At 39.8% G+C, this 20,467-nt stretch overlaps 1 protein-coding gene across 1 annotated transcript; it reads left to right on the forward strand.

The window, feature by feature from the left end:
* Window positions 1-9,640: 9,640 nt before the first annotated feature.
* Window positions 9,641-10,346, forward strand: LOC147442891 (uncharacterized). Its single transcript, XM_086529738.1, has one exon. The coding sequence runs from the start codon at window positions 9,680-9,682 to the stop codon at window positions 10,247-10,249; it is 570 nt and encodes a 189-aa protein (XP_086385864.1). The 5' UTR covers window positions 9,641-9,679; the 3' UTR covers window positions 10,250-10,346.
* The last annotated feature ends 10,121 nt before the right edge of the window (window positions 10,347-20,467 follow it).

The following is a 20,467-nucleotide window of genomic DNA, read 5'->3' on the forward strand; positions in this document are numbered from 1 at the left end:
TATGGTCCAACTTTTGTTGCCAGGCTTTCCCGTATGTACCGTGGAAAGTCTCGTTATGGAATTGCGGTTTGGATAAGTTTGCGTTAAATGCATGCACACTAGGTGTTATGGGCCCTAGTGTTTAACACTAATTTATTTGGAGTGGCATGCTAATTCATGGACTTTTTTGTTTTTGCAATTTTTTGCACTTCAAGTGCAACTTTTCAAGCAAATTTATGAGTTTACACCCTATCGTACAAGGTAACAGCTTAGTATGGGTGTCTGTGGCTGGTTGGTCTAAACTCTATGAGCTTACTCCACTCCAAACCGTTTTCAATCTAGTTGGTTGTCTTCATTCCATATCGAGTATATGACTAGATACTCAATGGTTGCACCACAATTTATCGTCAGTCGTGGAAGACTGTCTGTAAAAGTGGTTGGGGGAAAGTACCTCACTCTTACTGCTGCTATTCATCCCGCGTTGGATGGACAGCTTATTCGTATTCTTTGCTAAAGGATCTGCTTAGCGCATATGTTAGCACAAAGCTTTTTGAATGGGCGATTCTCTCCCTATTATAGAATTTGATTAGGTTCTCAACTTTGAACACCTATTGTGGTGGGGTTGGATACCGATTCAATAGTTTCATACGTCAGGGACGTAGTAGGTGTGATGACAAATCATGTTGGCATGTAACCTTCATTATGGGTGAACATGTAGTTCTATTGTGTTCCAACATGTTCAAAAGTCTGACATGAGGACACTCCCTATTCTGTCCCTCAATAGCAATGAGCTTTTCAAGATACTCACGCGAGTTGGAAATCCGCCTCACAACTTTATAGAAAGTTGCACCAAGGTTTCTTGCATTTGTCCAGTGTCTTCAGAAAGTCTGAAAACTGGTTATGTCTTTAGACACCTTTTATTTGTGGTTACTCCTTTAAAGTACTCACATGAGTTATAAATTGAGTTACCATTTAGATACACGTATTTGCAAAAGGACAACAATGTTGAAAATCAAGATGTTGCTCTTGGTTTCATTGAGCCTCCTCACTGCACCAAGTATCATATGCACAATTGTCTTGCGTATGGGATGCCAATAAGGAAAACATTAGTGTTCTTACGAAGATAATATCACTTGTGTTTTTGAGGAAAAAATTGCTTCTCCAAGGGGGGAGTAATGTCAGGCCAAGGGCCACCCTGGAGGTCAAGGACCTCGCCAAGGGCCAGCTACCCAGTGGAGAAGGGATCCTAGGGCCAGGAGGCTATAAAAGGGAGGTTGGGTGGAGGATTTGGACATGGTAGTTTCCAAGGTTTTACATTTTTCAAGTAGGGTACGATTTGCGATGTCCTCTCCTCTTGTATTATCTAGGAGAATAGCCGCTGCTTTCGTCAGAAGAGGAGGAAGGTGAAGAAGAAGGAGAACTAGGTGACCTCTCTCTTGCCTTTTTATTCCTTGTTTTCTCTCTTCCCTTTTGGAGTGACAAGGGGAAGGACTATAGGATGATCTTTTCCTCTTGGGAGGAGTTGGGGATCGTCAAGACCACCATCTTTGTAGAGCCACATCTTTAGAATGAATTCGGAGATTCACTTCTTTCTCGTTCATTGGATTCCTCCTCTTCTCTTATCAAAGAGAGTCTTCTTTTGGAAGTCTCAACAAGAGGCTTCCTAAGATCTATTTCTTCTTGGAGAGGTAGAGAAATCCCATAAGCATGAATTGTTGGGTAACTTCAGCTTTCAAGGCAGGGTTTCCCATAGCTTGTTGCAACCTAGTAGCAAGAAGTACAAGATGTACTTGTGTGTGGAGGTAGCTATGAACACTCAGCGACATGATCGAGAGGGACCCTCATAAACTTTTCTCCACACTAGCTAAACCAAACTCCATGAGTAGGTGCATAACAACATAATGAAAAAATGTGTTTGGGACACTCGGCCCAACATTCTATGCTCCTATATGATCTTTTAATGTCTTTGAAGAGAAAAAATGATTACAACATTGAAGCTTATACATCCTACTTGAAAATGTCAATCAACACATATTCAAAAACGCAAGAGAACAAAATCATATGCATCCTTGGATGTTGAAAACAACGTTCACTTACCCATAGTCAAATGCACATGACCAAATCTCCCACCTGAAAAGGCCTAGTAACACTAATGAAAGATTAAGTGAAAATCAAGCAATATTGCACTGGTAACCTTGGCCTTTGCAATCCAAACCCCCAAGTTAGAATCTACAATGTCAAACCCCTTGGTTAGACTCTAAATGAAAATTTCTCAAACTAATAGCAACCATAATCAACATAGTCTATCATATCCAATAGTGATTAGAATCAACTTGCAAAGTTGAATTTGTCCACTACCCCTTGGTAGATTGTAAACTTCTTTCCTTGAAAGTATAACAATGATGAGATCAAACCATGATCCTCAACACCTATAGAGTGATTGTGTATTAAAAATATCATATCCTTGAAAATAACACTCCTAAAGACATAATCATTGCTGCAACAAGTAACAAAGCTTCTAAAGTTGGAATCTTATTCACAAATAGATCTTGAAATAATCTTCTCTCGCTATGAAGAGAAGAGAAAGATTTATAACACCCCCAAGAAGGTAGTCATACTGAATTTCCTTGGGTTTTCAAACAAGAGATCCGCTACTTTGAGTCGCTCTTAGATTATTCATGTCATCTCATGAATTAGCTACTTTTGATAGTTAGGACATGCCTACTTTTTATTACAGAAAGCATCTTCTGTATTGGCTGCACCTATTCATAGAACCAATGACATAAAATGCTTGTGGCTAAAGACATATACAACAATACAAGCCAATCTACCAGCCTCAATTCTTCCTGAATAGAGTAGCTGATGTGATGATTGAAGTGTAAATAAGGATTCAACAGAATAAATCCCACTGTATTGGCATGCCATGCATACATATAAGAGAAATAGTGTGATAAGCCAGCCCTTGGCCATAATGGCGATCTCAATAGTTTTAGATGATGGAATATGCGCCTTGCAAGAGTTGTACCAGCATGGTAAACATCATAATTGGAATCCAAGACCAATTATTCATCCCCCATTTGGATATCTAATGCCATTGAGTAGGCACATACACCCAAATTTGACCAAATTATATGCAAAAAAAATCCATCAATTTTTCATTGCAAACTTGATCAAGCATAAACAAATGCATACATGCTCAATTTGTTAAAAATTAACATTAATATGACCCAATCAAGCAATGCGTACACTCAAAAATTAAGCACAAAAGTTCAAATTTGGCTCAATTGGCAATGCAATTAGGCCTATCCCTAATGTTTGCACACACATTTCATGCACAATTCACAAGGAAAAATCATTTGGGTACCTAAATTGACCATCAATCATTGTATCAAGTAGTCTTCAATTTGACACACACACTCAATCTTTGCTCAAATTTTTTGGCAATTAGGCATATCCAATGATTGGAATTTCCTATCATACACATAAATTACATGATTGCACATTCATATACTATCAATATGTTCAATGTATATGCATGTACACACTCAAGATTATGTGCACACACACTTGAATTTTATGGCAGTTTTTTTCCCTTTTTGGTGCATTACACACACATTGATCTTTATGCATACACATGCATTCTTGTTGACAATCAAGCTTAATCTTGACACATACATCATTCATTAGTCAAAATTGACCATCAATTTCATTCAAATTAGGCACAAAATGTAGGTGACTTGATTTACATACCTAATTTTAGAAAGTGATTAGCACAAATTGGACCACATTAATCAATCAAGAATGGACATGAGCAAGTGAGTGCACTTACATCGTAATCACACTCCAAGCTATTCCTTTGATCCACACGAAGATACATCATTGCACACACAAGTGTGTGCATCTCCAATTTAGCTCAAAATTGACCAATTAATGGCCAAAATTCAACACTCAAATCAACAACTTAGGCATGGATTAGCACAAAGAAACTTGATAAAAGTGTCGATTCCACCTCTTATAAGGGGATTTAACATAAATTACACATCAAACGTCAGCGGTTAGGTTAGTAAAGTTAGTAAAAAATTAGCATGAAATTAGTACAATTAGCATGGAAATGAAGTGAAATTAGTAATGGTTAGTGAAAAATTAGTGAAATTGGAGGTTTGGGATATTCATAACAAAAACTAGCTTCAGTTACTTGCACACACATAATCAAATCACACTAGTTTGAGTTACACACTCAAAAACCGATAAAATTAGAAGCAAAATTACTCTATTCTAAACATCCTCTACTCACTAGCTTAGGTTAACGATCCCTGACAATGGCGCCAAATGTTAGGGGTATTCATAGCATCACCTAATCAAAACCCAAGACCCAAAAAATTATCAGTCCTAGGATCGGCAACCCGGCTAGAGCTTGGAGGCATAAGCATCATTGAATGTATTGAATGAGAGGATTCAAGAGAATGCTCTTCCAATGCAATAGATATTAGCCATGAATCACTAACTCTAATCACACCATGATTCAGAAATCAAGTATCACCTACACACAATAATCCCACCAAAGTCCAACTTGCCATAGACTTGAATCTCAAAGCACTCTCTTGACAAGCACACACTAATTGCATTGGTGCTGGTCTCTACAATCACCACATGCCAATCAAGGTACTTAATCAAAAGATACACACACAAGGGTGAATGGTGCTTGAGTCTCATTAAACCCATCCACACACGAGCAAACAATAGGGCACATACTCTTATCACAAGATTAAGAACCCATTTAATCAACCTAATTAGAGAAGTTAAATATCACAAATTGAGTACTCATAGAATGATAGGAGTGGTCAATCAGCAAGAAGTCATCACCACAAACTCAAATCTATGATAATGAGAAGGTGAAACTACTTCATGACATAATGGAATATATATAGAAGAATTAAGACTAATGAAGAAAGTAGAGACTAGATTAAGAAAGGCTTCTGTAATTACGATGGATTAGCACTAGCCTTCTAAGCATGGGCATTAAGCTCAAGGCTAGGCCATCCATAGAGTGAGCATTCAAGAGTGAGCTCTCAAGAGTGGATACTCAAGAATGACTCCTCAAGAATGAAGCCTCTTTGCATAAAATGCTTTCTTATAAAGGCATGCACCACAAGGCTTTCTACTATGGGATTAAGTTGAGCCCTCTAGCATATACAATTTGGAACTCCAAAAATGAGCCCAAGACTTTCTACAATGTGAATAGGAAATATTGTGCACATCCATAGCACATCCCTAGCATGATGCATAATCGGTGTAGCATGTGTTAGCCGCTGCTAACAACTCCATCAATTGTCGACCTTGTCGAGGAGGAAATCATATTAGAAACATAAAAAGAACTATAGTAACTGCATAGACAAAGTGTACGTGGGTTGCCCAATACTGCTGGCATTTACCCTTGAAATCTCATTGGATCTGTATGCTGACAATGAGTTGAGCATGACCATTTCTGATTGCATTGGGTTCAGTAAACTGGTGTAGGAGCCATGTCCCTAAACTTTGAAATAGAAGAGAAAGATGCTTGTCGGCTTCTTAGAATTGTAATTAATGATCGGCCTTGCTGAGTATGTCCTATTTTTGCTGCTAGGCAATCTTGCTTACGTGCATTAACTATAATTGTAATCAATTGATGAGAAATTGGAAAGAAGCTACCTTGTTTCTATGAGACATGTTGAAAAGCGTCAGAAAAACTCGCTTTGATCCCATCAATCATCCCGATCTTGGAGCCCATATGGCCCAATTCGAGGGAAAATTGTCTTCCAGTAATGAGATGCGGAGCCTTGCTCCTTAAAGAGGGATCCTTGCGGCTTGAGAGTCCATAGCTTTGTGCTTTACCTTGCCAAATGTGTCATCCTTGCCAAACCGGAAACCATGGCTGATCTCTTTGTTGATTTTTCATCTTGCCAAGGCGGCCTTGCCCAAGCTCTTCATTTTCCTAAGCCTTGATTAGGCATGCCAATTACGACACCAAAAAACGAACCTTGTTGGGGAAATGTTGATAGTCTCTTTAAGGTCAATAAGTAGTTCAAAAAAAAAACTTCGAAATCAAGGTGGAAATTTTGTTTAGGCCTTGTCTAAAATTTTGTAGAATGTGCAATCATCTATGTGCTTGTATGATCGGGTTTAGATCTATGCTTGTATGAGCCGGTGTGTAGGCCATCGATCTATGGCCAAGGTTTAGGGGTGAGCATGCACCCCTAAGCAAATTAAATTGGCCCAAACTTGGTGGCTTTGAGCTCCCTTGTGTGAAAAAATGGAACCTCTGTCGAAAACATCGATGGCACCAACATAGGGAAAACACATAGCTTGCGGTGCTAGCTATAGATCTTGAATGCAGGTGAACAAGAAATGTAAAATCAACCCCTTGCCAATACAAATTCACCAAGACCTACCGCATGCACTTTCGTGCAAGTCGTCTTTGCACCTCATGTGTGCAAGAATCGTTTCTTGCAGCTCTTCATATCGCCTTCTCCCTATCGAGCCCTTGTAAGGGTTGTTTCTTGCAGGCCTAACAACTTGCGGATGAGAGAGAAAAAGACAAGCCATGGATCTCCATGCACATCTCATGCACCACGACCCTACATGTCTGCTTTCCCTCTCCTCCATCAAGTTTTCCCCAATGTAAGACCAGAGTGGACTGGAGCATGCAGCTCTCCACCCAACCTTGCTATATATAGACTCATAGCCTTCCAAAATATAGCACCCCCTGACCGCATGTCTGTCTTGTCCCTTGGCCTGACCAGTCTTACCCTAGGAATGACATGGACCCAAGCCTCAAGTAGGTGATCATCAAGCGTATTCCTAAAACCATCTTTCCCAAGAAACTGTCTCAATGGAGACCCATCATAGTGATGGATGTTTTATACAAGCTACTTGCTAAGGCTGTTCCTATCAGGTTGACACCACTCTTGAGGAAGTACATCCATAGCTCATAATCTGGCTTTATTGGGGAAGTTTCATATGTGATAATATTATGGTAGTGCATCTAGGCATTGGGCACTTTGTCAAATCATCAATAAAAGTGACCCTTTTTCTATTAAATCATTTCTTTTCTAGATCATATTTCAACACCCTTCTGTGTGTGAAAATGTGAGAAAATGTAGAATAGAATAATTTCTATTGTTTGACCCATGTGATACACTATTTTTTTAAATTGTAGCGATCCCTCTAAGGAATCATACATGATATTTTGAACCCTTACATGTTGTACTTTATCATTTTGTTGGACTCTTCTAAGAAAATTCTGCAAGCCTTTAGGTCATCACTGCTGATATTTTGTGGGGGCATAATTCTGGTGCTTCTGCTATGGTTTGCTAGGATTACATGCCTGCTCTAATAAATGTAGGGGGTCTTGGATTCTTACAATTGGACATGCATATTCATGCTAGGAGAGCAACCCTCATGAAACATATGTTTACTTTTAGTATTGAGTGGGTAGCATGTTTGTGTAGAATTGATGCATCTATGATCTACTTTCATGGATCTTGGAATCTACCCTCATGGGAAAAATTATTTTCTATTGCCCCTCTTGAAATTGATTTTATCAAGTCTTGGAAATGTGTATTCCCTAATAATATAGGTTATTCCTTGTCTGTGGAGAATGTATTCTGGTCTTTTGTTTTCAAGAAACCACCGACATTGCTCTTGCCAAGGAAATCACTATTCGTTTACATAAAAGGGATATACTATATTGCCCAAAGTTTTGGACTCATAGGATGGCTTAAACTTTTTTGCGACAATTAGAAGACAATTCAAAAGTACTTTGGCTTCATTATTCCATGGAGCCTACTTTGTTCCTATGTTAGTAGCTTGGAAATGGCTCCCACAACCAATGTTGAAGATAGATTTAGAGACTGGGTGCTGCCACAATTTGTTGCTACTTGGTGGACTTCTCCAACCAAAGAATTCTATAGACAGCTTATATGTAACTCTTCTAGGATAGATGACAAACGTAAAGGTTGGTGGACACATACTTTGTAATAATACATGGTTTGTTCCATGCCCATTTAATTTTAAGGTGTTTTCACTGTTTAATTATTTGTGGTACCTTGCCAGCTACTGCTTAGAAAATGCAGATAAAGAATAGGGGAGATGATCCATGTTCAAGATGTAAAAGACTTGAAGCCCAAAAGCATCTCTTATGGTATCTTTGAATGGTGGGAATGGGGACAACTTTGGTGGTCATAATCATGGGGTATTCAAGTTACTAGGTTTAAAGTCACCTTTAAATTGTTGAGATCAGATGATGAGGCTATGCATTTTTGTCTACAGTCTTATGCTCACTAGTTTTTGTGGTCCATGCTCAATTTGAATAATAAATGTGTTTTAGAAGTCGATTGCTTGTACACATCCTCAAAACTAGGTCACTGTTCTCCAGAGACCAGGATATGAAGGAAAGGGCCATGCTTATAATGGCAAAGATGTAAACATGTTAAAGATTTTCTATATCTATATCTATATATATATATATATATATATATATATATATATATATATATATATATATATATATATATATATATATATATATATATATATATATATATATATATATATATATATATATATATATAGAGAGAGAGAGAGAGAGAGAGAGAGAGAGAGAGATTATATTATATTTGCAAGGGCGATAAAACGTACTTAGAATATTATTTTGATAGTGGTATTTTTCCGCACACCTTTTCAAATTGTTGATGGATAGTGTGTCAAAACTTGAAGAATTTACCTTGTTTTGTTGTAAATTATGTGAATTTGTGTTGGTTTTCTTTGAGACAAGTTACAACTTTACAAGCTTCAAATTTAGCCAAGAGTCCAATTGCACATTCTACCCACAAGGGGCCATACCGTGGGAACAAATTTCCCAATGGGGAAGTGGGTAGCACCCATCGAATAGAGCCCATGAGCCTTGAACCCTCAACCTTGGGGTTACACCAAGTAGGCTCAACCGACTGAGTATGCTCTTTCGATTAGCTAAGATATTGACTTTTATCCGGTAAAAACACATTAAAGGTCTGGTGTTTGGAACATTCTATGTTGGTAACGTATGACGATTTTCTTAGGGCGGGTTCAGACTGCGCAAAGGTAGTGCTTCATGTTTTCTCTTTTCCACTCACATTCACACTCATGCTGCGCCTATCGTTTCGCAAACATCGAGGGGCCATGAGCTGGTGGTATGTCATCGGCCTCCTATGAGTGGGGTCTTGAGATCAAGCCACTCGACGCTTTTCTTGCTGAAAAGTTTGGGGCCTTCGTGAGTGTCCTAGCGGGTGAGGCCGCCCTCAGCAAGGGTGGGTCCGAAAAATTATTACCTCGTTTTTGCCCAATTGTTTTTCGCCATATAGAGCTCACGTCCTTGTGACTAGTTCTTAGGCAAGCAGTTGAACCGCCCTTTATAGACAATCAAAAAGTGGGGGAAGGTGTATCTCGTGTGGGAACGTATTCCAAAGTAGGAGTGCGTTTGCCAAAGATGGGTATGATGGAGATCTGAAAGGGCTGACTGATTGGAGGAGCAAAAGGGACAGGATCTGAATGTGGCCACATGTCGAAAAGGGCCCCAGTTCTGTCGATTGCCGGCTTCACACTACGGAGGTCTGCCGGCCACTATATTGGCCATGATTTTATGTCTTCATATTCATTCGTGGTGGTGAGCAGAGCAGGCGAGGCGATGGTGAAATCCCGGCGCCTCTCTCCTGCTGCTGCGTCTTCGTCCTCCCCCTTCTCCAGCTCAACTTCGCCATCGCCAGCGGCCTCCCTGTCGCTTATATCCAACCCTCCCCTTCTCAAGCCTTCGACAGCCGCGTGCACGCCCTTCATTTCCTCCCTCAAGCGCTGCCCTCTTCTGGATGTGAACTCAGACTTGTCGGCGCTCACTATTGCTGAAGGCGGAGGCCAGCCAGACGGAAAAAGTGCAGCGCCACCCCAGGTTTCTGATGCAGGCGCATGTGGGCATGAGAGGTTATGCGGCAGGGCAAGGCTTCAGCATCATTGGGTGCAGGTGGGAGGCAAGGTTATGATTCCGGACAACTGGGGCTTGGAGAGGCATCTGCAGGAATGGGTGAGTTTTGGACTGCTAGAGGACGCTTACAGACCTGCAGGGCTGATGTCCGCCAGGTCCGCCCTTGTCGCAGACTGCCAACGTCGGTCCCGAGGGGGCATGTCCTCGTCTCAGCAGCCCGCTCCTCAGCTTCTGACAGTGCCCTCTGCTGATCCGGTTCAATTAAGCAGCTGTGGCTGAGATAAGAGTTTTTGCCCACTTTATGATGTGGTTGTCTCCCATTTTTGGGTTGTATATTGCAGCTACCTGTTAATTTACTACATTCAGTTCTCAGTAATTGTTCGTGCACCTTAATCAGGATTAAATCAGGCCTCTCTACCCCCTTAACGCTGCATGACTTCTGTGATTCTAGATTCCTAGATGATGCCACTAGGGCGGTGTCATTATTCTTTTCTAAAAATCCTTTTTTAATGTACATCCCAGCCAAGGATTTTTTAATGTACATCCCAGCCAGAGGCTAACACAAACAACACCTCATTTGATCTTTTGATCCGCCAATACTTTTTTGGGTTGTTTGTTGCCATTCCCTTTCTGCCGAAAGGGAGGGTAAATGGAAGGGAATTAATCAGCCCGTGTACATGGTACATGGGAGAACCCTTCCAAATTTTGGAAGGTATGTTTTATTTTTCTCCTCTTTAATCTATAGTTTCTCATCTTCGTCTCTCTCTCTCTCTCTCTCTCTCTCTCTCTCTCTCTCTCTCTCTCTCTCTCTCTCTCTCTCTCGCGTCTGAGTGAAAGGCAGTGCCAATGTCTGTCTCCAAACGCCTTGTTTTGAAACGAAAACGAACGGGTTCCAAAAGAACTATGGGACTTTGCCATGTTATGCGCTTTCTTGTGATTTTAGCTGCTATGCATTATTTTTTCCAGCATTGAATTGTAAGTTTGGTCCTACTTTCCTATGTTGACAAGGCTGAGTTTGTACAATATAGATTCTTTAAGGTTAATCCTTTCCATTCCCAATGTGAGTATTGTTGGCTCAGGCTTTTAAGGGAAGGAAGAACCATGGATGAATTCCACCAAGCTAGAAGTTATATGTCGACCTTTAACGTTTTTGAGGAATCCTTAAACTCATTGGTCAAATGAAATGAGTGATTAAGTGTCTTATGGTGTATGAAAAATTGTTACCTACATGACACAATAATTTGCTACCTATAAGCTATGACTTGTAACCAGTAACTCTAGCCTATGACTTGTAACCGATAACTCTAGCCTATGTCTTGTAACCGATAACTCTAGCCTATGATTGATAACCAACCATGTTAAAATTCATTTGTTGTAGATAACAACACATCTAATGTAGATTGTACAATGATTATAATATCTAGAGAGATCTATCAATATCCATAAGACCATGCACCATGGAGGAATACTCTAAAATCTTGTCTAAAATATACAACATAAATGAATGTTAAGCTTAGTCTATTTATGACACAGAATATTCTAATATAGCATGTGGAACCATCTAGCCTCATGTTCAACAACTTCGAACGATTTGAATGAGTGCTATCATATCGATCCAATGCGGCGAGTGTCTACTAGGTAAATTATCCACTATGTAGAAAAAACCCAAAATTAGCAAAATTATATACTATGTAGAAAAAAACCCAACATTAGCAAAGTAACGTGAATCCTTTCGATGCTAATGAAGATGTGAAATGATTCATGATGGAGAAGGTAGGTCGTAGGTCGTTGAAGGACTGGCACACAAATTATCAAGCACATGCACTTTGACAATGTAGACTAATGGCCTTCTACTGTAGATTCGTCATTGTGCTTGATGATTTCAAGTTGGTTCTTTGAAGCTTGGTTCGACACAATGTGAAGCATGCACCTAGATAGAATGTGAGTATAACTACTTCTGTCTCTTAAACGTAGCACTAGGCAGGAATGAATGATGTAAGTGACATCAAACTGGGCCTAGAGAGTAGAGGCTGAGAGACTAGAGGAATCAAAGTCTCATGAGGTAGGGAGTTCCAACATAGGGGAAAATTAATATGACTTAATATTGGACAATGTCAACAATGAAAGATGTTAGTGAGAAAGGTGCTATTTCCAAGTGAGAACCTCTTAATGATATTATCCAAAGAAATTATTCCATCTACCTGAGCTCAAATAGGCATATGTACAAAGTGCTAAACCTAGTGCGCATGAATTAAACTACCTTGTGATGTGTAACATGCTACATATTTAAAATAAGCACCCTTGATGTCTAAGAAGGTGATGTCTTAGGTGGGGGAAAATGACGCATTGTAGAAAAGTTTGAAAGAAAAAGGACCACGGTCACTGAAGACCTCAAATTAAAAGCCATCTATATAGCATAGAGGATGAGCATGATGGGAAGGACAAATGACAATGTTCAAGAGAAATTGGGAAATTATCAATCAAAGTGGTGGAATTGAAAATAAATGTGGAGACAAAAAGTGGAAATGATGGTTTTAAAGGGTGTTGGATAATGCTTGAGTGGAGGAGGTAGTGCTAGAGAAAATTACAAATAGGGTAGGTGGCCCCCAGGGGAAGGGGTGGTGGTGGTGGTGGTGGGATTGTAGAGATCATATATAGGAGATTTGTCAGAGATTTTCCTTAAAAAATGGAAATAATCTATAGGAAGAAAGTGTAAAGGAATGGTTTCAAGATGATTTCTATATGTATCATGAATGATAAAAGAGTGAAAAAGGCATTGTTAGACGCAATTACAGAGAGAAGCCTTGTAGATACACTAGAAAGAAGCTAGATGAAGTAGGGAAGCCTTGCTTAGCGATCAAGGAGTCAAGGTTTAAAATAATAGATAAATACATGGTGATAGGTAAAGACCGCTAAGTGGGTTAGATAGTTTTGTTTTCGGCGGAGGAGATGGGTGTTTTATAGGGAAGATGTAGCTTTATCAAGTTTAAGGTAAGGGACGTCATTGGGAAGGTTTTCCATGTGATAGTGGAGGTGATTCATGAAGATTGTGAAAAGTGAAGTGGCAAGATGGTGTTACCATATACATGTGGTAGTGATGTGTGTGAACACACTAGGACCGCCGGGGCATTTTTTCCCTCTTTAGGAGGTTTTTTTCCCCGTGCATTGTATATACACCCATCACTCTAGGGCTATCTATCTTTCCATTGCACACTAAGTAATACACTCTCTATTGTGTGCCTTGAGATTCCTTCGTCTTCTCCAAGCTGTGTGTGTCTCTCTGCAACCCTAATTCCAAGCTAGACACAGCCAAAGCATAACAATCTGATGCATAAGATACATGGCGAGAGCCTCAACGAGTACGACTAGACAAAGGTGCATCCAATTTACTGTCACGCAAAGTGTGCACCATCCATTTTGGCATATCTCTAGCCTGCTCATTTTCAGCCCTTTCCTCATCAAGTACATCATGTACATCTACATCAGTAATAGGCTGATCTAAAACATTTTCAGAAACCCCTATAGGCTGTACATTTGCCTCATTGGAACTTACATTCGTATTTCCACCACTGAAAAGAGGCAACAAAGTGTCATAAATGTCCTGTGAGCTTACATTACTGTCTCTAGTACATGACAGCAAGGGCTGAACAGAATCTTCCACAAACACTACATCCCGTGAAACCAGAATACGTTTTGTTTGCGGATGATACAACATGTAACCTTTGCTTTCAGCACTATAACCAACAAAAATACATTTGACAGCGTTATCATCCAATTTTCTGCGCTGCACTTGTGGCACCAAAGCATATGCCAAACAGCCGAAAACACGCATGTGCTCAATTGAAGGCTTTCTATCATGCCATGCTTCATATGGAGTAATAGATTGCAAAGCTTTTGTAGGACACCTGTTAAGTACATACGTGGCACACATCTTGTTGAGGAGCCTCTGTCTTTTGATGAAGCACAGAATTCAGAAAATTGGATGGATGCCATGCAATCAGAATATGATGCACTTATAGAAAATGACACATGGACTTTATGTGATTTGCCTCCTGGCAAAAAGGCCATTGGTACGAAGTGGGTTTACAAGTTGAAACGCAAGCCGGATGGTGAGATCGATCGCCATAAGACTCGACTTGTTGCAAAGGGTTATGCACAGCAAAAAGGCATTGATTATGAAGAGAATTTTTCTCCCACTCGTCGTATGACTACTGTGCGTTTTCTATGTGCATTGGCAACTCATTTTGATTGGGATGTACATCAATCAGACATTGTTACTGCTTTCTTGAATGGTGACATATTTGAGGAAGTTTATGTAACGCAGCCTCGCGATTTTGTCATAAAAGGACAAGAAGACAAAGTGTGCAGATGTAAGAAGGCTTTGTATGGGTTGAAGCAATCTCCTCGTGCTTGGTATGAGAAAGTTGACACTCATTTGGTTAAATGAGGCTTTCGTAACAGTCCAACAGAAAGCACATTGTATGTAAAGGGTGAGCGTGATGTACTTCTCATTGTGGTTCTTTATGCTGATGATTTGATGATCACTGGACCAAATGAGAGACATATTGCAGAATTTAAGGCTGGTTTGAATGCTACATTCAAGATGAAAGATTTGGGGCTGTTGCATCATTATTTGGGTATACAGTTTAAGCAGTGTGATGGTGGTATTGCCTTGTGTCAGAAAAGTTACATAGAGACATTGCTATGTAAGTTTGGACTTGAGGATTGCAAACCTATTGCCACTCCCATGGAAACATGTTTGAAGTTGAGTCTACGTGATGCTGGCGATCCTGCTGATGTCACTCTTTACCAAACTGCTGTTGGCTGCCTCATTTATGTATGCAACACGAGGCCAGATATTCAGTTTGCAGTCTCACAAGTCAGCAGATTTATGCATTTCCCAGGGTCTAAGCATTGGCAGGCTGTCAAGAGGATTTTCTTCTACCTTAGTGGTACTTTACATCTTGGCTTGTTTTATCCCAAGGGGGGATCATTGCCGCCAGACTTACATGCTTTTTCGGACTCAGATTGGGCTGGTTGTTTTGACACACGAGTGTCCACAAGTGGTTTTTGTTTCATGCTTGGTAGTTCATGTATATCATGGTTGAGAAATAAGCAACCTACTGTGGCCACTTCTAGTTGTGAGGCTGAGTACAGGGCAGTCTTCACAGCTATGGTTGAGTGTGTATGGCTCAGACGCCTTATGGCTGATTTGGGTGTTGGACAGGACACTGCCAACACTATCTACACTGACAGTCAGAGCGCATTGGCAGTTGTGAGGAACCAGTTTTTCATGCTCGCACAAAGCACATTGAGGTGCATTACCATTATGTCAGGGAGAGGCTCTCAGCAGGAGAGATTAGCTTGGCTTATGTGCCAACACAGGACAACCTTGCAGATCTTTTCACAAAGGCATTGTCTCATGAGAAGCTTGAAGCTTTCTGCAAAGCTTTGGGCTTACTCCCCTTTGTGGACTGATCATGTCCTCAGGGCATGGCACTTCCCTTTACTCATGTGCCAGCTCTTGTTCACCTCATCACTCCAGGGGGGATTTATTACCATATACATGTGGTAGTGATGTGTGTGAACACACTAGGACCGTCGGGGCATTTTTTCCCTCTTTAGGAGGTTTTTTCCCCCGTGCATTGTATATACGCCCATCACTCTAGGGCTATCTATCTTTCCATTGCACACTAAGTAATACACTCTCTATTGTGTGCCTTGAGCTTCCTTCGTCTTCTCCAAGCTGTGTGTGTCTCTCTGCAACCCTAATTCCAACAGATGCCTCATGCGAATGTTGATTGCATAGGCATTGAACCACAAAAAGAGGGAAAATTGGTGATGGTGGTAGAAAGGTAAGCGGTACAAAGAAGTTGGTAAAGGGTAGCATGTAGTTAGGGAAAGGGCATAATTTCTACTACAACCGGTCAATAAGAGAAATTTGTTGACATTTAAACTACCCAAGATCTCAAGTAACGGTACTATAGGGTAGCAAGGAGTTATTTGAGTTTGGAGGTCATAATCCTAGTTGATCATGTAAGTCAAGATTTTTACGCAATGAGTCCAAGAGGAAGAGGGCTATTTTTAATTGTCAGGCTCAACCTATGACTTAGCTTAATAATTGGCCTTCCTTGCTAATTTACATCGACATGATTCATGGGTTCCCCTAACCATTCAAACTTTTGGAGGTCACATGACGTGACATACTCCTTTGATTCAGGTTAATTGTTGGTATCCTCCACAATTTCCAAGACACTCTAGAGAGGAGGAGTTGATCCCCTTGAGGAAAATTCAAAATCCAAAAGATGGTTTTCAGGGAGCTCCACGTCCAGAGAGTCAAACCCGAGATGCATGATGGATAAATTTTTTAAATGAAAATCAATAAATACCTTGAAGAATCTTCTTGATCGGTCCTCAAAGAAGACCGTGTCTAATCCTCAATTCTTTATCTGGATCACAAAAAGGGTTTTTTGAGACAGTATTGCCTTGTCGTGACGATCTCTTGAGTACTTACCAACAATTCCAACGATTATCTCCCTTGGAGCCTTTGCCTTAATTGCCTTGAAAGCCTTGCTTCGTTTGCTTTGAGAGCCTTGCCTTGTTTGATTTGAAAACTTGCCTTGGTTTCCTTGGAAGCTTTTCTTGCAAACTCTCGGGTCGACTTGGAAGACACCTTCTTCTTTTCTGGAGTGTGGAATAATTTTGAGTTCAAACCTTTGAGACTGATAGATCTCAATTTGGTGCAGGTCCATCATCGCCTCGATTCTTGCTTAAGCGTGCCTAACTATCCACGTTTCATCTTCCTGAGGTTTCTTCGTCTTCATGGTTTTCCATGAGCATGCAAGGCTCACTTTTTTTTTTCAAAGATAGTTCTAGATCAGATACCAATGTGAGACCAAGGGGTGTTTAAACCTACCACTCACCTTCCATCCATTGCCTCTATATAGCCACCCCCGAGCCAAACTTTAGGTTGGCCTTCTTGTCCTCTGGCCCTTGGCCTAGCATGTGTGTGTGTGTGTGTGTGTGTGTGTGTGTGTGTGTGTGTGTGTGTGTGTGTGTGTGTGTGTGTGTGTGTGTGTGTGTGTGTGTGTGTGTGTGTGTGTGTGTGTGTGTGTGTGTGTGTGTGTGTCCCATTACACCTACAAGCATATTCTGTGAGGTCATTGGGAGACTAATGAACCTACTAGATGCTAGTATTTTTGTGCTTACTCACCAGATGTGATCATTATAGCATACATGGTGAAGAAAGATGAGGGTGGTCAGGAGAACCCATGAATCATGTCAATGTAAATTATCAAAGAAGACCAATTATTAAGTTAAATCATAGGTTGAGCTTGAAAAATAAAAATAGGCTGAACTACCTAATGGACTCATTTCCATAAACATCTTGACTTACATCAACTAAGCTTTTACTCCCATGGCCACGTTCCCTATGACCTCCAAACTCAAGACTTGGTGGTGCCTATAGCATATGTAGGCTAGACATTGCAAATGTTTCTTTTCTGCTTTGATTTCCAGAAGGGTAGACTTCTACATCCATATGATGATTCTCTTTATCCTATTTACATTCAGCCTTACCAATAGGATATGGTATACCTGCTCTTTTGTGGACACGTCCTTTGAACAACGTACAATTTCATGAAGTAGATAATTCATGAGATGACATGAATAAACTAAGAGAGCCTCAGAGTAGGTAATAAAGTTTTTTGAACACCCAAGAAAATTTAGTATGATTAGCATTCTTTGGGGTGCTAGACATCTTTTGCTTATGTTCATAGAAAAAGAAGATTATTTTAAGATTCGGTTGTGAATAAGATTCCAACTTGCAAACATGTATTGCTTAGTTGTAGCATTGATTGTATCTTTGGGAGTGGTATTGTTAGGGATATGATCCAACTAATCCACAATCACTCCATAGGTGTTGAGGGTCATAGTTTGATCTCATCACAATTGTACTTTCAAGGAAAGAAGTTTACAAGTTGCCAAGGGACAGTGGACAAGTTCAACTTTCCAAGCTGATTCCAATCACTATTAAATACGGTAGACTGTGTTGCTCACTGTTGCCTGCTAGTTTCATCAGTTTCCATACAGAGTCTAACTAAGGGGTTTGACATTCCAGATTTTAACCAAGGAGTTTGGATTACATAGGCAACACCCAGGACTACTGGTACAGTAAGTCTACTTGATTTTCACTAATCTTTCAAGTAGTGTTACTAGGCCTTTTTAGGTGGGAGATTTGGTCATGTCCATGGGTAAGTGAATACTATGTTCAACCTCCAAATACACATATGCTTTGGTTCTATTTCATTTTTGAATATTCTTTGATTGATTTTTCTAAATAAGATGTATAAGTTTGAATTCTTTCATCCATTTCATCAGAGACATGACAAAGTCATGTAAGAGCAAAGAATTTTGGACGTAGTGTCCTAGATACATTTTTGCATTATGCAGTTAGGGACCGACATGGTAAATTTTTGGTTGGCACATGTTGTCACGAGAGGAGCAACATGGTCTAGGAACTCATGGAGTTCAATGTAGCCAGTGTGGAGAAAAGTTTATGAGGGTCCCTCTCACTCATGTCATTGAGTGTTTACAGTTACCTCCACACACAAGTACACCTCGTACTTGATGGATGTCATTTTTGCGGACATCCCTAAATGGGACATATTCCACATGTGGAGAATATAGGTCTCTGGGACTAGCATTGACACCCACTACCTTAAATATGTGTCGCAATAGAGTCCATAGGTGCTCATCAAATCCGTTTATTAGACCACAATGCATGACATAGTCGGTGCAAGAGATATCAGATTATCATTTCCGAGTGAGAGTGGAATCATACATGATGTGAGACTGCAATTGATGATTTGGAAAAATTGGCTTTATAAGCTCAAGAAAAAAATGAAGAGACGTTGTAGCAAGATTCAAGTGCAAAATTTACTTGAGAGTATATAAAGTAATGGAAAGTTCTACATGTTTGAGATGGCCTATTTAAGCATATCGGTGTATACAAAGAAAAATATGTTTTTGATGTACTTGTGAGTTTTAGAAGTTGATGCATTGCTTACCCTCTCCCCATTGAGGACTCAAGGTGGAAAGTAGAAGTGCTTTGGTAAGCAACAAATATTGGATCATTTCAAATATTCAAAAATGCGCATGAGAAAACATTGATATTTTAATTCTTGAGACATAAGTATTCAAAACCTCAAATAACTTCAACATTTCTACGCAGATCAACTAAATGTGTCAAAGTACATGCTACAAATACAATTGGGGCGCCTAAAACCTTGGTTTCAATGCTATTGTGGAGGACTTAAGATTTTTTGCACAGTAAAAAGTTCAAGATAGAGTTCAATAAAAAAGATTTAACTAAGTTAGGGAGTGGAAAAAATATGTAGTTTCTTGGTTTTAACATATAAAGTCATTTGAAGTTGTCAAACTACACTAAAATATCCCCAATTCCATGAGAGGAAGGGCCAAAAATATGCTCTTAGTCAACACATGCTCAAGTATAAAGTATATCTATAACTTGCAAGTGTCTTGGAAACTAGTCCTCGAAGGACATTTTTAACACTAAGTACTAATACTAGGATTTTACAAACATAAAAAAGTCATCAGCTCTACAAAAAGATATAAGAACTTTATGATTTTTTTGGTCAAAACAACTTGAAATTTTACTAAAATTTACAACTTAGGACTTACTAGAATTCTCTCCATAGGGCTTGTATTTTGACATGAAGAAAAATCCAACGTTTTCTTTTCGGTTGTTTACTGATGCGATAAGATAACAAGTCGAGGACTTCTACTTTGCTGATGAGTTACGTCAACCAATTACTGTCATGGAAAGTGAAAAGAGGTACTCTTTTAGGTACACCTTAGTTGTGATAACTCATTTAGCATACTCAAATGAGTTCTAAATGGAGTCTACATTTAGGTACTCTACATTTAGTTGTGATAACTCATTTAGCATACTCAAATGAGTTCTAAATGGAGTCATTCATAACCAACCTATGGTAGAAGAGCTTAGTTGTGGTAACTCGTTTAGTATACTCTGGTGAGTTATAAAAAGAGTCTACATACTATATTGGATATGAGCCAGTTTCATAAAGTGGTTTTGCGAAGGGACAACAATGTAGAAAATCAAGATGTTCTTCATGATTTCATTGGACGTCCTACTGGGCCATGTTCCGGTTAAGTGTACAATTGTATCCGTGAAGGATGCCACACAAAAAACATTCATGTTCTTGTAAAGATATCACCACTTTTGTTGTTGAGGATGAAAACACTCTCCAAAGGGAAGTATTGTCAGGCCAAGGCCAGATTATAGGAGGGCTAGTTTGAATGGCTCAGGAGTACCTATATAGAGGCAGTGGATGGAAGGTGAGTGGTAGGTTCAGACAGGTTGTTGGGAAAAAGAAAAAGGGGGACACCTCTATAAATTTACATCCCAAGAGCATTAAAGCTTCAACCTTAGCACCAAAAAATTATACCAAACAA

The sequence above is a fragment of the Adiantum capillus-veneris genome, chromosome 14 (genome assembly GCF_014529385.1).
Source record: "Adiantum capillus-veneris isolate H3 chromosome 14, ASM1452938v2, whole genome shotgun sequence".
NCBI classification, from domain to species: Eukaryota; Viridiplantae; Streptophyta; class Polypodiopsida; order Polypodiales; family Pteridaceae; genus Adiantum; species Adiantum capillus-veneris.

Excerpts from the sequence above, each read along its gene's own strand:
- LOC147442891 (XM_086529738.1), top strand. The coding sequence starts at position 9,680 with ATGGTGAAATCCCGGCGCCTCTCTCCTGCTGCTGCGTCTTCGTCCTCC.